Source organism: Lotus japonicus, chromosome 1 (genome assembly GCF_012489685.1).
Source record: "Lotus japonicus ecotype B-129 chromosome 1, LjGifu_v1.2".
NCBI lineage: Eukaryota > Viridiplantae > Streptophyta > Magnoliopsida > Fabales > Fabaceae > Lotus > Lotus japonicus.
Genome location: NC_080041.1, coordinates 128,060,722 through 128,081,036, shown reverse-complemented (window position 1 = coordinate 128,081,036; position 20,315 = coordinate 128,060,722). Strand labels below are relative to the sequence as shown.

The 20,315-nt window shown below is 36.0% G+C and overlaps 4 protein-coding genes and 1 long non-coding RNA gene across 7 annotated transcripts; 3 read left to right on the top strand and 2 right to left on the bottom strand.

Annotated features, from left to right (window-relative positions):
- The first annotated feature begins 687 nt into the window (after nucleotides 1–687).
- Nucleotides 688–3,492, top strand: LOC130730562 (probable WRKY transcription factor 21). Of its 2 annotated transcripts, none has more exons than XM_057582606.1 (4): nucleotides 688–914; nucleotides 1,316–2,106; nucleotides 2,253–2,378; nucleotides 3,034–3,492. In XM_057582606.1, exons 2-4 carry the CDS (start codon nucleotides 1,328–1,330, stop codon nucleotides 3,233–3,235), a joined length of 1,107 nt encoding a protein of 368 aa, XP_057438589.1. In that variant the 5' UTR covers nucleotides 688–914; nucleotides 1,316–1,327; the 3' UTR covers nucleotides 3,236–3,492. The 2 variants fall into 2 exon arrangements, with proteins under 2 accessions (XP_057438589.1, XP_057438588.1); XM_057582605.1 differs by having other exon boundaries at nucleotides 1,312–2,106.
- A 4,809-nt stretch (nucleotides 3,493–8,301) lies between these two features.
- On the bottom strand, nucleotides 8,302–9,048 carry LOC130732660 (ethylene-responsive transcription factor 3-like). Its single transcript, XM_057584666.1, has one exon. It carries the CDS (start codon nucleotides 8,955–8,957, stop codon nucleotides 8,559–8,561), a length of 399 nt encoding a protein of 132 aa, XP_057440649.1. The 5' UTR covers nucleotides 8,958–9,048; the 3' UTR covers nucleotides 8,302–8,558.
- Nucleotides 9,049–11,324: 2,276 nt separating this feature from the next.
- LOC130730561 (protein FAR1-RELATED SEQUENCE 5-like) lies at nucleotides 11,325–14,633 on the top strand. 2 transcript variants are annotated; one of them, XM_057582604.1, is made up of 3 exons: nucleotides 11,325–11,681; nucleotides 12,298–12,445; nucleotides 13,437–14,633. In XM_057582604.1, exon 3 carries the CDS (start codon nucleotides 13,441–13,443, stop codon nucleotides 14,368–14,370), a length of 930 nt encoding a protein of 309 aa, XP_057438587.1. In that variant the 5' UTR covers nucleotides 11,325–11,681; nucleotides 12,298–12,445; nucleotides 13,437–13,440; the 3' UTR covers nucleotides 14,371–14,633. The 2 variants fall into 2 exon arrangements, with proteins under 2 accessions (XP_057438587.1, XP_057438586.1); XM_057582603.1 differs by lacking the exon at nucleotides 12,298–12,445.
- Nucleotides 14,634–16,603: 1,970 nt separating this feature from the next.
- Nucleotides 16,604–17,392, top strand: LOC130732657 (uncharacterized). The gene is made up of 3 exons (XM_057584665.1): nucleotides 16,604–16,934; nucleotides 17,027–17,151; nucleotides 17,252–17,392. Exons 1-3 carry the CDS (start codon nucleotides 16,722–16,724, stop codon nucleotides 17,286–17,288), a joined length of 375 nt encoding a protein of 124 aa, XP_057440648.1. The 5' UTR covers nucleotides 16,604–16,721; the 3' UTR covers nucleotides 17,289–17,392.
- Nucleotides 17,192–19,045, bottom strand: LOC130732658 (uncharacterized). The gene is made up of 3 exons (XR_009017096.1): nucleotides 18,724–19,045; nucleotides 17,700–17,746; nucleotides 17,192–17,602 (listed from the first exon to the last, which is right to left on the bottom strand). It is a non-coding gene; the product is annotated as an uncharacterized LOC130732658 (long non-coding RNA).
- Between the last annotated feature and the right edge of the window lie 1,270 nt (nucleotides 19,046–20,315).

The window sequence follows — 20,315 nt, the reverse complement described above, 5'->3', positions numbered from 1 at the left end:
GATGGAGGACCTATCAATGGTAAATATAGCAAGGAACAAGAGTGACAAAGTTGATGTTCGAGGCCTGAATCTAGCTTGAAATGTTTATGTTCGTAAGGATGTTTATGAATCGAATAGGTTGGATGTCTCAAATTGTTTATCTCGTACTGACTCCTTGAACTTGCACTTTTACAGACTTATATTACTGAGACTCGTTTCTTAATTCAAAAAGACTGGGAGGTGGTTTTCCAACATGTTTCCCGAGACTTTAATAAGGCTACAAACGCTCTAATTGATATATGTTTTGGTTCGTGATTTAGTTTGAATTTCATTTTTTCGAACATGCAATCTAAATCGAACTCATCATATGTCCCCTTCTAGAGTCCAGTCCAATCTTTTTCTTTTCTTTTCATTTAATCAATTTGGGTCGGATAAGTTGATCAGGTTGATCCGACGTGTATGCACCGCTTGTCGTGTATGCACCGCTTGTCGATATTAATGTGGAGCTTTACAATATTGTATATAGTTATTAAATTTAATATTAAATATTATTAATAATAAATTTAACAAAAAAAAGTCTTCAGGAGTGGGACCCATTCAAATCTGTGACAGTGACAGCAGTTACATATCTGAGGCTCTGAGCTGAATCCACCTCTTGGTCTTTGGCTCCTTCCTTATTTAAAAACTCACATTTCTTCCACTTTTGCTCCTCTCTTTACTCCTCAGTTTCATATTTTACTTTTTTCTCTCCAGAACTAGAAATATAATAATATTTAATAGTAATATTCTTCATGACTGAAACTTCTGTATCCTTGTTGTTGTGTGAATTGTCAAGCTAAGCTACTGCTTAGTTCTTCTCTTTCACACCTTTCAATCTCAAAACCCTGGTGGAAGGAAGAAGAATCTAGGGTTTGACACCACCATCTCCATCAAAGGTTCGTGCTTTGTTACTTTTTACTGCCATTTTTGCTTTTCACTGGAAATTTTGGTGTCATTTTGAAATCTCTGCTTGCTCTTTTTCATCTACATTGCCAGGTACAAGTAGACCCATACCAGTTAATTCTAATTCTGGGTTTTCCTTGTTTTCAAATTTTACCCCTTTATTGAACTTAAATTTTGAAGCTTGAATTAGAAATCATGTGTTCTTTGTTCTCTCTGTGGTGAAAAAATGAATTTTTATGTTTATCTATAAAATGGGGGTGAATGTCAGAATGTGCTATGCATTTTTTTGATGAATGGGAGTTTTTTTAGTATTCTGGTGTTCTTCTTGGCTTAGGTTTGTTTCCCATTGTTGGTTTGGGAATTAGTTTCTCTCTTTTGTTGTTTTTGTAGATAGGTAGAGGCTGAGATGGAGGAGGTTGAAGAAGCTAACAGGGCAGCTGTTGAGAGCTGTCATAGAGTCATAAGTATGTTGTCTCAGCCTCAGGATCAAGTTGAGTATAAGAATTTAATGGTGGAGACTGGAGAAGCTGTGAAGAAGTTCAAGAGAGTTGTTTCCCTTCTCAGTAATGGTGGTGTGGGTCATGCAAGAGTCAGGAAGTTGAAGAAACTTCCAATCCCTTTTTCTCAAAGCATCCTTAAGGACAACCCAAATTGCAAAACCAATCACAACCAGTCAAAAACTTTTGAGTTTCCTCAAATTGGTTTTCCTGACAATTCAGTTCAGGAATTGGGTTCAAGCGTTAGAAGTTCAATCTGTCTGGGAAATGGTAATCCGTCTTTGGAATTGAGCTCGAACGGGAAAAATCCTCTTGTCATTGCCCAACAACCCTTATCAACTCACTACAACATCCTTCAGCAGCAGCAGCAGTTGCAAAGGTTGTCATGGCAGCAGCTACAAATGAAACAGCAAGCGGAAATGATGTTCCGGAGAAAGAATGGTGTTATAAATCTGAATTTCGATAACTCTAGCTGCACACCGTCAATGTCATGTACCAGGTCTTTTGTTTCTTCCTTGAGCATAGATGGAAGCTTGGCTAACATGGATGGAAGTGCCTTCCAATTAGCAGGAGCTGCACACCCTTCTGATCAGAATTCAGAACAGCACAAGAGAAAATGTTCTGCCGGAGGTGATGAGGGTAGCACAAAATGTGGGAGCAGTGCTAAATGCCATTGTTCAAAGAAGAGGTTAGATTCACTTCCTCATCGAATTCGAATTCAACTTTTTTATATGTTATAGTATTACAGTCACATACATTAATCATTGCTGTCTGTTGTGTGAAGATTTAATATTCATTCTGATATGTCATGATTGTTACATGCATCCTCCCCAGGAAGCATAGAGTGAAAAGATCAATTAAGGTGCCTGCTGTCAGCAACAGAATTGCAGATATCCCTCCCGATGATTATTCATGGAGGAAGTATGGACAGAAGCCAATCAAGGGTTCACCTCACCCTAGGTATGTTCGAGCTCTCTTTCTGAATTATTTAAATGGCACCTAAGCATAACTCTGCTGTAATGATTGATAAAGTGTCTAAGCTCTCTGGTTAATATTGTTTACTATGCAGTTTGGTTTGCATTGATAATTTTAAGCTTTTCTTTCGAGCCTTAAAAGTACAAATGTTGTTATCAACCCTTAATTTTTTTCGTGTGTATAAGTTAGTGGCAGTGGTTGTGCTTCGGTTTGGGTTGCTAATTATATCTCTGCGTCGTACTTAGCTCCTTGGAGGTATTAAGGTAGATCAGGATATTGCAGACTTGTGTGATTGAAATAGTCCTAGATTGTTCACTAGTCTCTCTTCATATTTTAGAACAAATATTGTAACCACAGTTCAATGTGGTAGGATTTTGTAGGTTAATCACAAGAATTTTTGTCATGGCTATTCTGTTTCTGATGCAAACATGAATGAGAAATCAATATCTGGTATTTTGGAAGTGTCAACATATAAGACCTTTATCCCCTTCAACTAAAAGACACAATCAAAATGTCTCTATTTCTCAATGTGTCTTCATCTAAGATTTCCTATTTGATGTGCAACATGTTTACTTAACCTTTGAGTGTGGACTGTTAGTTTTGTTTCTGAGGAAATTGACTCTGATTTTTCTTTTTTCAGGGGATACTACAAATGCAGCAGCGTGAGAGGCTGCCCTGCAAGGAAGCATGTTGAGAGGTGCTTGGATGAGCCTTCCATGCTAATTGTTACCTATGAAGGAGACCACAACCACCCCAAGTTACCATCACAATGTGCAAATGCTGCAGAGCTTAACCAAGATCAAGCTCCATCATTTAATTTGTCAAAACCTCTTGAGCCTTGAGATGATGTTGTACAGATTTAAGTTGTGCAGGCTGGGATTTTGCTAGCACAGTTTTCAGCTTTTGGTTAGTTTGTTAGTGAGTTAAGTTAAAAGCTCAGATGAGGTTCGGTGATAGAATGCAGTGAACTATATAGTCTGCAAAATTGTTAAGTTTCGATTCTATGAACTATTTTCTTTTTCTTAAGCATATGTTATAAACAATTGACAGAAAAAATGTTATAACCATTTCAAAGATTTTTAAGGGCCAGCTCGAGTTGGTTGCAAGTTTTCACTTTTTGGTTTTCAAATTTGTGTTGGGCAAAAATAGAGTTGAAATTGTTTTTTCATCAACTTAAAATGATTTTAGCTTAATTTTTAAAATCACAAAAAAGATTTTGTGATTGTGGTTTTTCACTTTTTTGTTTGCAACATTGTCACCACCACTACCGTCCACCACCATAACTTCCACCGCTACCACCACCATCCTCCTCCACTACCACTACCCTTACCACCTCTACTGTTGTCACCAGCCTCCTCCGCCACCCTTAACAACTGCCGTCGCCGCCTCTACCCCCACCTCCGAATGCTTTTGTAAATGGTAGTATCATTAGGTAGACAAATGCTAGTAGATGAAGTGTAGTATCCGTTTACAAAATGTATTCAGCAAAAAATGATTTTCTATGGTTGTGATCACAGCTCACGCCAAATCAAGAAATACTGTGGTCCCTGCTAAACGTTATTGGTAGGAGAGTGTATCAGCAAAGCAACAAATATGCTGAATACCCATTATTTTGTGTCTACTTTTTTATAAGTTGAATCTGATTTGGACCATCAAGCAACGGACAACCAAATTTTCTCCTGGATCGATGGATGTAATAATTAAACCACGATTTTCAATTGAACAATGTGATGACGACCTTTCTATTAATTTGCATGGATCATGCAAAACTTGGTTTAATTTGTTGTGTGTCTCTTGTTTTGTGTGTGGGTTACTCAACAGAGCATGTGAGCTGCAAAGGGACCAATATGGGCAATCATACTTGAACTTAGTTATCCTGGGACCTGGGTCCAATTCCAACCACTCTTAATAATACTATTATTATTAGAGAACAAATTCTTTTTTTTTGTTTGCCTTACATCACAAATTGAATATTTGTGGGGAAGGGGAGAAAAATTGAAGATGAAGAAGGTATAAAAAGTAAATTCTCTAGCAAGGTATCGATTTTTGTTGCCACTGAGGAAATTTAACATTTATAAATACATTTATTTTATTGAGAATCCAATCCCCTATGTAATTTTTAGCTTTTGTTGAAGATGATATCAGGGGATGAAGATGGTATTTCTATGGATAGCATGTAGTGGGTACACTAATGGCTAGTGCTAGGTTTTCACTTGAGTTTTAATGCTCAATGTTGATTGTGTTTGGTACACCGTATTATGTCTGATAGTATAAGATTATAAGCTTGCACAAAATATAATGAGTTTATTCATTGTTTAATTAGTGTTAATATTGTACATCAATCCACTTTTATATATTAAAATTGTGGACTTTTTAATCCAAGCCTATAAATGTAAGATAATGTTTTATGAGATAGTGACATATAAGTTGCTTGAAAATATTTAATCAACCGCATCTGCCGCCGCCACCACCCTCCATCAAAGTCACTATCGCCTCCACAACCAACCTCCACCACTGACACCATTGTCACTACAACCACCATCACCATTCTCCACCACTACTCTCCTCTCCTCTACCACCATCATTCGCCACCGCTACAACCACCTCCACTACCATTGTCACCACCATCACTACCACTACTGCCACCATCACTGTCACACTCACAACCACTACCCTCACTGCTCCACCTCTACCGCCACCACTAACAACATTGCCACCTCTATTACCACCACAATCACCGCCCTCCACAATCGCTACAGTAATATTGATAAACTTAATTGTTTGATAACATGATGAAATAGTATTATAAGTTAATTATTTGATAAAGCTTTTTCAATCCGTTCAAAAATATATATTTTTCAGAACTACTTTGCAAGGCTGTTTTGAAACTTTATCAACAAATAATTTCGCCGAGTTTTTACAAATTCTTCCAAAAACTATTTCTTCTCATTGATAGGTATATATAACTTTATATAAAATTAGTGATTGCGTTATTGCGTATATAGATTAATACATCAAAAACAAAAAATAATGCATTTTTTAATTAAAGAGAATTTTTTTTTTAAATATTTAATTTTATATAATATGTCATTGTTCAAGTTTGAACATCGGGAAAATCATTTGTTGGGAGGCGCAACTACAACTTTCTAAACAAATTGAGACATTTGATAAACTTAAAAAAAATCACCAAAGCATTGGTTGTATTGTTTTTTATAGGCCTTATCATATCAACTCTAATAGTATCATACTTTATACTATACAACATACCAAACAGTAAGGCTGCCCGCCAGACTGTTTTGATTGGATTCGGGCCAAAATAGTTGGTTTTGTCAGGAGGAAAACAACAAAACATTCGGCCCGCCATTGTCCGGTCAATGGCTACAGGTTGTTTGTTTTCGGTTTGTACGAGTCACAGTTTTTTCGAGTTGGTACAGACGACGGCTAGGGTTCACTTAAGACTCTTCATTCATACAAATAAACTAGGTTTTCTTTTTACCATCACTCTCACCAACAGGTTTTGTGTTGGAGATCAATTTTTTTATAGGCCAGCTTCGGTCGGGCTAGAGCCCAAACCGAAACCAACCATCCAAAAGCAATTGAACCCAATCTTGTTGCCTGTCCAAAACCGCATCTCATCCGACCCAAACAACTAAAAAAAGGGTAAAGTCATTAGTTTTTGGTCTGCCCATAGATTGTTGGACACCCTACCAAACGGGCCTTAATTTTTTTTTTTGGGTTGAAATTTGGCCCTGATCTTTTGATAGTGTAGATTTTTGCTGTGTTAAATGACTATGCTTGTGCTCAAAAAAAAAATGACTATGCTTAAAAGATGTAAATTATTTAGGTACATTTTGTACTCAACGTTAATAATATTGTCGTAATTTTGTTGGGTTTTAAAAAAAAATCAATTTTTGGCTTGGACGTTACCTGGACATTTTACACTTATATGTATAAATTATAAGCTAAAAGCTTAATCAGTTAATTCTCGGTGATTATTGTTACAACCTGTTGAGCCGAAATTTCTAAACATATCGACACCGGTGTTAGGAGGATGATTCCTCGACAAGAAGGACCATGATGAAGCTCGAGGCGCATTAGGCAACGCTCCCCCAAAGTCAAGGAAGGCGAGGAAAATTCGACAAACCGACGAACTCGACGAAGGAGGCAGTTACCAAGTAGTGGGCGATTATCAGCACGCGTGCATACCCACGATGCCACAAATGGCGGTGGTTACCCACGACTCAAGGCTACCCACGTCGCAAACAAACCAATTAAAGTCACGTGCGCAAAGCCACCGGCTAAACGTGGGGTAAGGCGCCAAAATTCAAACCCACGAAGCCATCATGCATTGAAGAAAAACCGCCAAGAACGTGGAGGAAGAAACAACACTATAAATAGAAGAAGCAGCAGCAGGGAAAGGGGTTCCACCTCAAACTCTGAAAATTCACCAAAAAGCTCTAAATGTCCGCATCAATGAGACTCAAGGAGCAAAACGTGATGATGGAGGAGTATGTTGCAGAACCAACACTTTAGTTTTCTTGTATTAAGCTTGTTAATTTCCAGTTCCTTTATGCATTTTCCTGTCGAAATCCACATTTCTTGTAGCTTTTGTGCTATTTTGATGTATGTGACTTCTTTGTAATTGCCCCGTGCTTAATGAAATCCAGTTCTATTTGGACCGATTCGTTGTTGTCGAAAAACACTCACGCACACACAACACTTTGGCAAAGCGTTTTCTCAAAAGGACCCTGAATCTAAGCTTCCTTTAGTCGAACTAAGAGGATATTTGTTTACCAAAAATCAGCGTAAACACAACCCAAAATTTCAAGTCGTGTTTGACACACAAACTACCCATTAATATGTATATGTTCCTCACAAAATCATTTTCAAAATATAAACACGTTCTTGAAATTTTACAAAATTTCAACAGAATCTCCTATGCAAGAAATTTATAAATTCCAAATCCATAAATCAAGTGCAAATCCATTTTCTCAATGAGGTGTGGTGAAATGGATGTGCTTTTATCCTCAAAGAAATAGGTGTTCATGAAAAAAAGAACAAAACTTATCAGTAAGTCAAATGAACACGATCTAATACAAAGAGTGAAGACTTCATTGTACAATTAGAGCCTCTTCAATGTTCATTAGAAAGAGGGGGAGGAGAAGATTGTGTAACTAAGGGCAAGGATATGATAAGAGAATTACAATTATGTGAAGCATGCAATTTAGGGTGGAAATTAAATAATGAGGGCTTGGGGAGGAATCTAGACGTCCTTCCCAGAGGATTGTTGACTCAAGAGTCAGCGTATACTTTGGTTAACTTGCCGAGTGCTAATGACATGGCCAGCCAAATATCCTAATGATCAAAACTTGGAGTAAAAAAATGTAGGAGAAAAAAATCTTGCTGCTGTGTACCTTAATTTAAATGAGGGTATGGTACCTTAAATGATGTAAAACATCTTTATTTCTAATTTTTTTTAACTTCTAAAAGCCTCTAGCACCATCATTCATTAGCATTTTAGTAAATTATCTCATTATATTGTCGTTTGCCAGACACAAATTTTCATACCTCACCCTTATTGTGGTTAATAACTCTTTTGTTCTTACATCGCATACATTTCCACTTCCACCACTAGATTGTGACTTAAAAAGAGCTGCAACAACCGACATGACATCTAAGATTCCAACATAAGTTAAAAGGTCTAATCTTCTCTATTTCTTTGCCCTTCAATTTCACAATTTCATCTAGTTGGGGTACCGTACCCAAAAAAAATTCAGGGTACCACAGAATTTGCCATACATTATACTTTATTCTATTTTCTTTTTATCTCTTCCTTCAACTACTTTTTCTCTTACACTAACGTGTGTGAACAAAACATTTTTCACCTGAAAATGCAAGCATCAAAGGATAATACAAAATTAAAGTTGTTTGATTAGATAAAAAAACATACACCTTCGCCGGCATCTAGTTAAAATGGTGCTCCAAAATGTCCAAACCTGTGAAGCTGCTCTATACATAACATCAAAGGCACAGGAGCACCCCAAAATTTCCAACCCAAAAAAAAAAAAAACAGAAACGAATTCTTAAAAAAGAAAAAAAAAACTATGCCACCGTCGCTGTCGGCGCTATATTCAAACATTCTTCGCCGGCGACTGACTTCAGTCTTCAGAGGAGCGGCGCCGGCAGGTTAAGGTCAAACAAAAAGGGCTTCTTCTTCTCCTCCTTGTTCACCACAGCACCCGCAATAGTCTCTAGCTTGTAACCCTGGTACTCCGATCTCACCGGCACTCCGGCGAAGAAAGCCGGAGGTCCCCAGAACTTGACAGGATGCGGCGGGAAAAATCCGCCGGAGTCGTAGGAGAAGTTGGTCTTGGCCTTGGGGCCGCGGAGCGTTCTGGCGGCGTGGTCGTAGGCCCTGGCGGCTTCCTCAGCGGTGTCGAAGGTGCCAAGCCACTTGCGGGTCTTCTTCCAGGGGTCGCGGATCTCGGCGGCGAAGCGGCCCCATGGACGCTTCCGGACGCCCCTGAAGTGATGGGACTCCATGGACGAAGGTGAAGGAGACATGGGTGATGAAGACAGAGGACAGAGTGAAAACAGAGTGTGAATGGAGAACAGAGAGAAGTGGGAGTGTGAGTGAGACGAGTGAATGAAGTTGATGAATATAAATAGAGGTGGGGACTGTTGGGTTTACGCCGACAGGTTTGTGTTGTTGTGGCATTTAACTTGTGTTCCCTCAATTTGGAAACATTTCAACTTACTTTCTTTATACTTTATCTATATTCCTATTTTATGAGAAATATTGGCCATGTTTATCTTTTTAAATAATATTTTTTTTAAAGTAAGTGTTAGTATTAGACTATGTACAATGGTTGAATCCATTCAGCACCCTACTTTTTCACTTTTTATGCTTTACAATTCACATCATCTTCTCTCTTCCACCTAATAATTCAACACACAATCAACTTTTACTCACTACAATGATTTTGTTTAATAAAATTTAACACCCTACCTCACCACTTTTATTTCATATTCTTTACTTTCTTTTATGTTTTTTTTTGTGATTATATATTAATAACAATTATCGATTTAAATTAAATTAAAATAATTTAGAGTTAATTTTTTTCTTTCTAGTTTAGTTATTTTATATTTTTAATTAATATTTTCTTTTAAGTAAAAAACGACGACATATGTTTAGAGTTACAAACAATAGTTTATTAGAGGCTAAATAGAAAAACTATAGGGGAAAAAGTCGTTTTTTTTTCTGTGTCCAAATCAAATGAACAAAGTCTCTATTTATAAACAAAAAGAATGATGAATTTTGGTGAAAAGAATTAAATAAAAAATTAATTTACTACGATATAATTGACCCCAAATAATTAGAATGAGATAAGAATCTAAAAATTACAACAACCAATGAAATTTTGTCATGTGTACTGAGTGGGACCAAATCACTATTCGTTCAACATGTTGAAACATTGAACACCCCTTTCAACATCCCCATTGGAGCCATTCAACAGTTGAATGGATTTTCAACACCCATTCAACTACACCCATTCAACTACCTCATTGCAAGTAGTCTTAGTAAAATCTCAATTGCTGAGCAACTCTCCTCTACGAGATCTTTCGGCGCTCATTCTAAGAGTGGCTTGGCCTCAATAACATGTCAGTAGTATGAAGGTGTTGTCTCTCGTTCTACCATATTTTTCATAAAAAAATATTTTTTAAAAAATACATTTTTATTTTAGGAAAATAAGATAACACTAATTACAAATTTACAATGCAGGTTAACAAACCAAACAAATTGTTTAAATTTCTAAAGTGAGAGTTTTTAATTTTTAAAAGTCGCACTTTTGTGGGGATTGGTTTCAACTTTCAATTCAATCCATTCAGGCTCTAGTTGGTTTCAATTCATTCATCCATTCTTTCCTGCCTTGAATTCAACACAAACACATCTCCACCATGTTCATCCACATGCGAATTTTTACCTTCATCCATGACTAGTCCAATTCTTAATCATTGTCTTTTACACGTTACCTTGATAATGATAATAATTGTTCTTTTTCACATTACTGTGGTTACCATGAGGACACCATTGCACAAAGGTGTTAAAAGCAAAACAAAGGGTCAGGGTGAATAACAACACATGTACATTTCAGGATGAATAAAACCCCATTTTTTCCAATTTATCAGAGGGTGAGATCATTTACAGCTTGCATACATAAGAGAGAGAGGGTGCTGCAATGGCAGGGGATTGATTTGATTTGATTTGATTTTGAAAGGAGGAAGCATTGAAATTCAGGACTGGTATATGATGAAATGATGAGGTAGGCACGCCTGATATGGTAGGGTTACCGCTGCCTTACTTTATTGCGGTCTTACCAAAATAAAACGCCTCTTCAATGCTTCACACACTCACTCACTCACTCAAGATAATCAAAATGCAATGCAAGGGATGGTGGTGAATTGATAATTTGATATTTTATTTGTAGCTGCTATTGCTATTGCTATATGCCTATGCCTCTAATGCTATGGCCTGCCTCCATCCATTGCTGCGTCAAAACTCAGAATTGCAATGAATCCCACTCAATACTCAATAGGGCAAGAAAGTCTAGCCATGTCCTATATGGGTAAGGATGGATGCATGATGCATCAATTAATAGAGAAAAGTACAGATAGAAACGCATATATATGGATACTGTAATTTTTGGAGAATTTTATGGTGTAGGAGTAAAAATTTGGATACCATACAGAAGTGATGTGGACCAATAGAGATATGCCATCTGTAATATTTAATGATGATATTTATGATGTATCAGCTAATTTTTTCTAGCCCTACCAATTATATTATTTACGTTTTTAGCCCAAAGGACTTACCTTGCAAATTTAGAAACTTAGTTTAATTCTGTTGAGGTTAAAAAAAAAAAATCAATCTTCTCTCATTCACGCTTTTTTCTCTCATTCACGGGTTTTTCCATCTTCTCCAACAAGCTTCTTTGTCGCCCCTTCTTCACCTCGCAGAGGAAGCATCGAATCTGGTTTTTCCATCTTCTCCAGCAAGCTTCTTGGTCGCTCCTTCTGCATCGAATTGGGTTTGGTGAATCGCAGAGGAAGCCTCGAACAAAACCCCAAATCTGGCCGAATTGCAGAGGAAGCATTGAATTGGGTTTCCAATTTACAGAAAATCAAGTTAGGGTTTTGAACAGGGAAAATTTAGGGTTTTGTTCTTTGGCAAGATTAGAAGCCTCAAGGGAGTTCACTGAATTGATTTGCAGTTCTTCTTCTCAACCGGTATGTTTGTTGCTCGTTTTTCTCATTCGTTGATTCACAGCATTTCGGAGCCTCAAAGTTTTATCCTGAGATTGGAATCATTCACCTGAACATTTGTTTGGTTTTACTGTTTGAGGGAACTTGCTCTCTTCCAATATTTTGAAACTATATACCAAATACCATTTATGGGGAGTTCAGGATTTCACAGTTTTAAAAAACTAAGAATAAATGTGAAGTAGTGAAGGAATTGCCACATAATTGTATTAGCAATTTAGCATAACAAACTACAATTAGAAGCCAGACATGATTTATTTAACAATGTAAAACTAAATTCATGCTCATAAATAAGATCATCGTGAGAAGGAAGTAGGCATGATTAAACATATGAATGATAAGATGTAGAAGCCAGACCAATTAAATTTGATTGAACAGTTAGGCCTTAGAACTGTGCTTTCTACACAAAGAAATTCGTATCCCATGTGATTTGAGAAGGCTGTAAGAAAATTGAAATTCAATTCACAGTTTACAATTTCTTTTTATGGTATGATTTGGTTTATCAATTTACATTCTGTGTCTAGGCAGAATAAGGTTATAAATTATTGGAACAAGATAATGCTTCTTTTGTTTTGTAGTACAGAATGGCATGTGAATAATGTAACGCATCTTGGAGACAATGAATAAGAATGTAGTTATGGAGGCACCAGTTGTTGCTGAGTTGGATGGGAATGTTCCATCCTCACAGTCTCACAGAAGCCCCAATATGATAAAAGAGGAACACATGCACAGTGTGTCCCTATGTCTTGTTTATTTTCACATTTTTTGAAGTTTTAGGATCATAATTCCTTTGTCTTGAGACTCATGTCAAGTGATTATTCAATAAATAAAGTATGTCTGCACCAAGCTTATTAATTAAATTTGCATATACATGTTACTTTAGTTTTTCATGACAAATATGTTATTTGAATGACAAGTACCTACTTTAGTCCACTGCATAACTTTCATTGCAACAAAGAATTTTTGCCACTGATGGGACCTGCAGTGCCATTATCCTGTCTGCAACATTTTATTATTTATTTTCTTACCAATCATGTTTCCAGCATTTACCTCAACTTTAACTGCTATCAGCATCATCTTATTGGAAGTTCTTTTGGAAATTGGAGATTGGCCATGATATTAAATCTCATTTAACACACTGTATTCTTTCCTGTCCCAATAGGCCAATACCAATGTTAAGTAGTTCTAAGTAGTCCTAATGAAGTACACCATATATGTGGAGTTTTATCAACTGTTTGAACCTATTTTGTTTTATCATAACGTGAGGCTTAATGCTTTGTGGTTGTGGGTTGCAATTGCAATTGAGATGTATGTGGCGAAATAATGTGTGTGATATCCCTTGAGGGGGCTGTGTGTGTGCGTTATGCAAAGAAAATTATATTATAGTTAGCTGAATGTGTAATCATGTGTGGCTGTTTTTGGTTTATCTCTTTGGTTTCAAGGCACAAAATAGCAAATCATTTGATTCTATTTTATATTTTTATCATGTACTTTGGTGAGTTGTGAGTTAAGTTAATAATTTTAGTTTCATAGATAAACTAGCATTACTCTTTTGAGTCAATTGTTTATTAATTGTTGTTATATTTGAGTGGATGTTTACAATATTGTAGACTATTTGAATTTCAAGTGTGGTATCTGGTTGCATTGGTCATGGTTTTTAATTTATTATTATGTGTTTTTTAGTTTTCCATTCATAACATGCATTGTTTTATATGGTAACAGATCAATGGCTAAATTGGTGGAGGGGGATTGTGTTAACTTGTGCGATGATGAAGATATAAACAATGTGGAGCTTAATGATATAAGTTGCGAAGGTGTGTATGGCGACAAGGATAAAGATGGAAAAACAGATAATGAGGGTGAAGGAGTAAAACCAATAATGATGCTAACTGCGGAAGAAATAAGAGATCTTGAGTTCTCTTCTGAGGCTGAAGCATGTGATTTTTATGAGAGGTATGCAAAGTGCTCTGGTTTTGTTTCAAGGAAAGATGATGTTTATCGTGATGAAGATGGGAATGTTGTCACAAGGCAGTTGGTGTGCAATAGACAGGGCCAGAGAGACCAAAAGCATTTCAAGAAGATTGACCGTGTGAGGAAAGCAAAGCCTATTACAAGAATTTCTTGTCCGGCCAGAATTCGTTTTCGTTTTGATGGCACGACTTTGAAATGGAATGTTGCATTTTTTGAAGAGAAGCACAACCATGACATGACCCCTCTAGAGCACATTCACTTGATTCCTTCGTATTGTGGATTAAATGATGCTGACAAGTCTCAAGTTGATGGTATGAATTTATACGGTGTTAGAGCTTGCAATATCATGGCCTTGATGCTGGGACAAAAGGGAGGACATGAGTCATTAGGTTTTACAAAAACAGACTTGTCCAACCACATTGCAAAGCAAAAGAGAGAGAGAATCCAAAATGGTGATGCTGCAGCTGCCCTTTCGTACTTAGAGGGAAAGGCAGATAATGACCCAATGTTCTTCTACAAATTCACTAAAACAGGTGATGAGAGTCTTGAAAACTTGTTTTGGTGTGATGGAGTTAGTCGTATGGATTACAATGTTTTTGGTGATGTCATTGCCTTTGACAGCACATACAAGAAGAACAAATACAACAAACCCTTGGTAGTTTTCCTCCATGTTAAACGAGGTTGAGAGGAAAGCAAAGAGTGGAATGAAGCTTAAAGAGGAAAATGATTCTTAACTCAAGTTGGACTTTTGCGGCCTTAATTTAGACTATTGTGGCTTTAATTTAGACTATTGTGGCTTTTATCCACAAGGTGGGATTTAATTTAGACTATTGTGGCTTTAATTTAGACTATTGTGGCTTTTATCCACAAAGTGGGTGTTAATTTAGACTATTGTGGCTTTTAAATCTTTGACTATTGTGGCTTCTATCCACAAAGTGAGTTTTTTAATTAGACTATTGTGGCTTTTAAATCTTTGATTGCCGTTGAAGACCATGGTGAATAATGCAATGCGTCTAAGTGGAATGTACACTTTCAAAGGAGTTGGAGGTCCTTGTTTCAACACCTTTTGGAAACGTTTTATTTTTTTTTATTTTACGCAAGTCAATTATTAAGAAACGATGTTAATAATAAGTTCACGAACATTAAACAAGAAAGAGCATACAGCTTAATGGAAAGATTGTCTCCATGTTAGTTGGAGGTCCTAGGTTCAACTCCCAATACGGGCATTTTAATTTGGTGATACATTACTCAAAATGTTCTTATCTTAACTTTCTTAATTTTTTTTGACTTTTTGATACTATAAATTTTTTCTTTGTCCTAGTCATGACTTATCAATAGATTAAGCTAAATTTTCTGATGTATCAAAAAAAAAAATTAAGCTAAACAACACGTCAGGAGTGATATCGGATTATCTCAACCCTATCGTGGCTTGACAAGAGATGAGGTAAACCATAAGTCAGGAGTGACATTGGATTATCTCGATCCTAGTCAGGACTTATCAATAAATTAAGCTAAACCATACGTCATGAGCGACATTGGATTATCTCGATCCTAGTCAGGACTTATCAATAAATTAAGTTAAACCACACGTCAGGAGTGACATTGGATTATCTCGATCTTAGTCAGGACTTATCAATAAATTAAGCTAAACCATACGTCAAGAGTGACATTGGATTATCTCAACGCTAAACCACACGTCAAGAGTGACATTAGATTATCTCAACCCTAGTCATGGCTTGACAAGAGATGAAGTAAACCATAAGCCAGGAGTGGCATTGGATTATCTCGATCCTAGTCAGGACTTATCAATAAATTAAGCTAAACCATACGTCATGAGTGACATTGGATTATCTCGATCCTAGTCAGGACTTATCAATAAATTAAGCTAAACCACACGTCAGGAGTGACATTGGATTATCTCGATCCTAGTCAGAACTTATCAATAAATTAAGCTAAACCACACGTCAGGTGTGACATTGGATTATCTCAACCCTAGCCGTGGCTTGACAAGAGATGAAGTAAACCATAAGTCAGGAGTGACATTGGATTATCTCGATCCTAGTCAGGACTTATCAATAAATTAAGTTAAACCACACGTCAGGAGTGACATTGGATTATCTCGATCCTAGTCAGGACTTATCAATAAATTAAGCTAAACCATACGTCAAGAGTGACATTGGATTATCTCAACGCTAAACCACACGTCAAGAGTGACATTAGATTATCTCAACCCTAGTCATGGCTTGACAAGAGATGAAGTAAACCATAAGCCAGGAGTGGCATTGGATTATCTCGATCCTAGTCAGGACTTATCAATAAATTAAGCTAAACCATACGTCATTAGTGACATTGGATTATCTCAACGCTAAACCACACGTTAGGTGTGACATTGGATTATCTCAACCCTAATCGTGGCTTGACAAGAGATGAAGTAAACCATAAGTCAGGAGTGATATTGGATTATCTCGATCCTAGTTGTGACCTGACTTCATGGAGAGGAAATAAGTATGATGAGAGGTTGTGACATGACTTCATTAATAATTTAAGCTAAGCCATACGTCAAGAGTGACATTGGATTATCTCGATCCTAGTTGTGACTTGACTTCATTAATAATTTAGGTGACAAAAGAAGCTCCTAGAAAAACGTTTTTTGTTTTTATATTTTAACAATAACTTGTTTGAAATTATTCTGAAAAGTTTTAATATCAAAATAAATTTAAAGTATTAATGTTTTTTTGAAAAAAACAAAACATTAATAAACAAAGTGATAACACTTAGAAAACTGAACTGAACAACTTTTTATGTTTAAAAACAAATGCTTGACAATAATGTTTTTTGATATAACGGAAAGTGTATGACAATTATGTTGAATAGACTACAAATATTAAAAAATGAATTTAAAGCATTAATTTTTTTTAATAAAATCAAAATAAAAAAGTAAAAAACTGTAACAAATTAGGTGATAGGAGTTTCTTCACATGACCGAGCCTCTTCCACTGCACGTTTATTTTTTCGAAACAGAACACAGAGGGGGAGATGTCGATTGAGCTCTTCCAGAGAATGGCTATGGCCTTCGAAAAAGAAATTGGTGCAGTTATTGCATACATAATGATGATTCTAGGGTTCAACACATGTATAATAACCCCCAATTTGTTGGCTCTGTTCATCACAATTGACAATGGCAGGAAGAGGAAAATACTATACGGGTGGGACAGGATTGACTTAAGAGTATTGCAAACCAAAATTCTGGTAAAGCTAGCTTTGCACTTTCATTGTTTGCATTTGTTGACCACCTGGATTACTTTTTAACAACTCATGTAATGCATGATTCATTCCCACAGGCTGTTTTCATGGAACAAATGTTTTCTCACAAATCATTTTATCAGTTTAAGATGTCATCAAAACCAAAAATTACTCAGTTCAAAATTATTGTTCCGGCTGGAGTAGGTGTTCAAAAAGATTACTCGTATGTACTTTTAACTTACAAACTGACACATTTATTTACACTTTAATATTATAATATATATTATAACTAGTTTGTTTTTTTAATTTTCTAATGTGTTTAGGAATGATTGTGGAATCTGGGTTGCTGAGTGGATGTAAATAGAAACACTATCACCAAGTGCAAAGAAGCTTTTGCTGCTCACCTTGACATCACGATGAAGAATATGGTTCATGTGCAAGTAATCAAGGGCCATAAGAAGTTGAACAAGCCACTTACACAGTTTCTGCAAATATTTGACTTTTTTTTTTTTAGATTTTACTGGTCCAAGTATAAATACTCTCTAATTTACTTAAAGATGAATATTCTTGTCCAAAGGCGAAGAGATATCGTTTATAATTTTTGCAAGGAAAAAAATTCAGACGCTACCTCCTCAGAAAACAAAACATCATTAGCTTTCTTTATAGCTTCCGCCCTGTATTACATCAACAATGTTAATTAGAGAGTATCCAAGTGAAAGAATATACAACCATATATTACATGCCAGCAAAAATCTAAGATAAGCGACTTACATATCTCCACCCTCACAATAACCAATGATAATGTACACATAGCAACCCTGACAGGGAAGACATCAAAATAGACCAGCATGAAGCAGTTGAAATTAGTCTATTTGTCATCCATCAACAATCAGCAATAAAGCAAAACTGTAATATTAGAAGGAATAGCCAAAGCAATGATCTAGACAGGAACTTTTAAATCTAAACCATTAACAAAGCTATATTACTTAGCCTTTTTAGTCATCACTTTTGGAAATTTCCATTTAAGATAATCCTAACCCATCAAAGCTGACACTAATTTATTGTTATTACGGAAAATGAAACTCAAAAAAGAAAAAAAATGGCCATATTTGATATGAGAATCTTGCCACTGCCTTCATTCTTGCGGTGAGATGTCTGTTTGATACTATCCAAAAGATCACAAGCACAGTGAACAACACAAAATTTTTCAGAACTCCAAAGGGTACAACAGAATCAACTAAATAATAAGAACTAATAGTATCAATAACTCAACCCAACAATGCCTCTATATATCAACACATAGAGAGAAACAGGCCACGTTGACCAAAATGCAGGAAGAAGCAAGGAAGCTTCATTCATCTTTTTGTCCTAAAATTCTCATAAAGTACCAGAAACCATTCTCAGAATAACTGGGCAGAGTGCCAATTCTTGATTTGATTCAACAAATCAGTCCTCCTTTTTTTTTGGATAAGAAATTGATCAATTAAAAGGCACAATCTCATGAGTGCCACTCAAAACACAACCATAGGTACAACACACACAGTAGCATTAAGAACAACAAAATCAGATAAGGAAACACAGACAGCAAAACGAAACACAAGTTCAGATGAATTCAAACACACAACGAACACAGAGTAATGCAATCGACACCGGCACCGGCACACTCAGCAGAGATGAATTCAGTCACGAGATTCCCAACCCACATAAACCCTAAATTTGTAATTAGGGCTCAGATTTAACAAGAAAAACACACAACGAACACAGAGCATTGCAATCAATCAATAGCGTAGCGTACCTATGAAGTGCGAAGACTAAATGTTGAGACGCCGACGAGATGTAAGGTGATGGCAACCGGAAATCGCGAGGGAGAGAGTGGGAGAGAAGGAGGAGAAGACAAGGTTTCCAGGAGAAGGAGAGAACAGTAGAAAAAAAAAAGTAACGGTTAAAAAAATAATTACTACTCTATTAACCAATGGTAAATAACAAAACAAAAAATAAAACAAGGGCACTTAAGCAAATATAAAAATATTCTGTTCTGAATTAATCATGCTACCTCATTTAAAATGTGTATCATTATTACTGGTACACATAACTCAGGTAAATTACACTCATTTGTGTTAAGGCACCAGAGTGTGCACCGTAATTTTTTGGTTTAAACTACGTGTATTTTTTACTGTAGCAGCTGAGGTTTCAAATTCGGTTCACAATTGCAATTGTGGTTTCAATGTATTTGGGTTTTTATGTAGATTGCATCATTAGTCCACCAAAAGCTTTGTTGAACAAGTAACTCCACTAAATTGATGATCAATTTATACTCAAGTGGTACTCCCTCCGGTCCTATTTATAAGCAACAAAAAAAAATTCACATAGTTTAAGAAATGTAGTTAAACTAGAAAAAATACATTAAATTTGTTTTAAATTAAAATAAACTTCCAAATTTACCCTTTGTTATTAGTGTTGGAAAGTGGAAAAGAGAGAGAATAATTAATGAGACACATTTTACAAGTTAGAATTAATAAGGGCATCATTGGAAAAAAATTAATTAATATAGCTCAAACTTTCATTTGGTTCTTATAAAAAGGACCAAGATTTTTCTTCTCTTTCATGCTTATAAATAGGACCGGAGGGAGTAAAAGCTATGAGATATAAGGGTTGAGTGAGATGAAAGAAAAGGTACAAGGTTCGAACCCTAAGGGAAAACTAATTTACTAACATTACTAACAACTAACATTAACAATCTATCCATAAAAAAACTTATGAGGATTAGAGCATTATAATGAGAAATAATTTTCTCATATTAAGACAAAAGTTTTGATACATACACATTATTTTCTATTTCATTTCATTTTCACTTTTTTTTTTTTGGTTTCCCAAGGTATCCCCACAGCCGACAGCCATGAGACTAATCTTTGGAGGCTCTGAAATCACGTTAAGTGTGTAGGTCCTCTCCCAACAAATGCTTCTCCATACGCACCGCCCAGGAATCGAACCCTTGACTAGATAGTTAAGGAGCTCAATTATCTACCAGTTGTGCTACACCTTGTTGGTCACTTATTTTTCTTTATACTTGTATCTAGATTTTTTATCACATCATATATTATATCACTCATTTATCTCTCATCTTTTCATATAAAATTTGAATATTTTAGAAGTGTGTACATAATTTTTCGTCAAAATAATATTGGCAAGTTGTCATTGATGATCATTGAACTAGAAGCACAAACACATAAACAGTACTGAAACTTGAAGCATTACGTCTAAAAGATCACAAGGACAAAAAATCACTACACTAAAAAATAGCTTTTACAGCGGTTTTTTTTTTGTCTTTTACAGCGGTTTTCAGCGGTCCAGAACTGCTGTAGATCTCGCCGCTGTAAAAGCGGTTCT

Bases quoted from the DNA above. Each gene is read 5' to 3' on its own strand.
- LOC130732657 (XM_057584665.1), top strand. From the start codon at position 16,722: ATGTCGATTGAGCTCTTCCAGAGAATGGCTATGGCCTTCGAAAAAGAA. The intron at 16,935-17,026 runs GTAAAGCTAGCT...TCATTCCCACAG, and splicing joins TATTGCAAACCAAAATTCTG to GCTGTTTTCATGGAACAAAT. The intron at 17,152-17,251 runs GTATGTACTTTT...TAATGTGTTTAG, and splicing joins GGTGTTCAAAAAGATTACTC to GAATGATTGTGGAATCTGGG.
- LOC130730561 (XM_057582603.1), top strand. From the start codon at position 13,441: ATGGCTAAATTGGTGGAGGGGGATTGTGTTAACTTGTGCGATGATGAA.
- LOC130732660 (XM_057584666.1), bottom strand. From the start codon at position 8,957: ATGTCTCCTTCACCTTCGTCCATGGAGTCCCATCACTTCAGGGGCGTC.
- LOC130730562 (XM_057582606.1), top strand. From the start codon at position 1,328: ATGGAGGAGGTTGAAGAAGCTAACAGGGCAGCTGTTGAGAGCTGTCAT. The intron at 2,107-2,252 runs GTTAGATTCACT...CATCCTCCCCAG, and splicing joins TGCCATTGTTCAAAGAAGAG to GAAGCATAGAGTGAAAAGAT. The intron at 2,379-3,033 runs GTATGTTCGAGC...TTCTTTTTTCAG, and splicing joins AAGGGTTCACCTCACCCTAG to GGGATACTACAAATGCAGCA.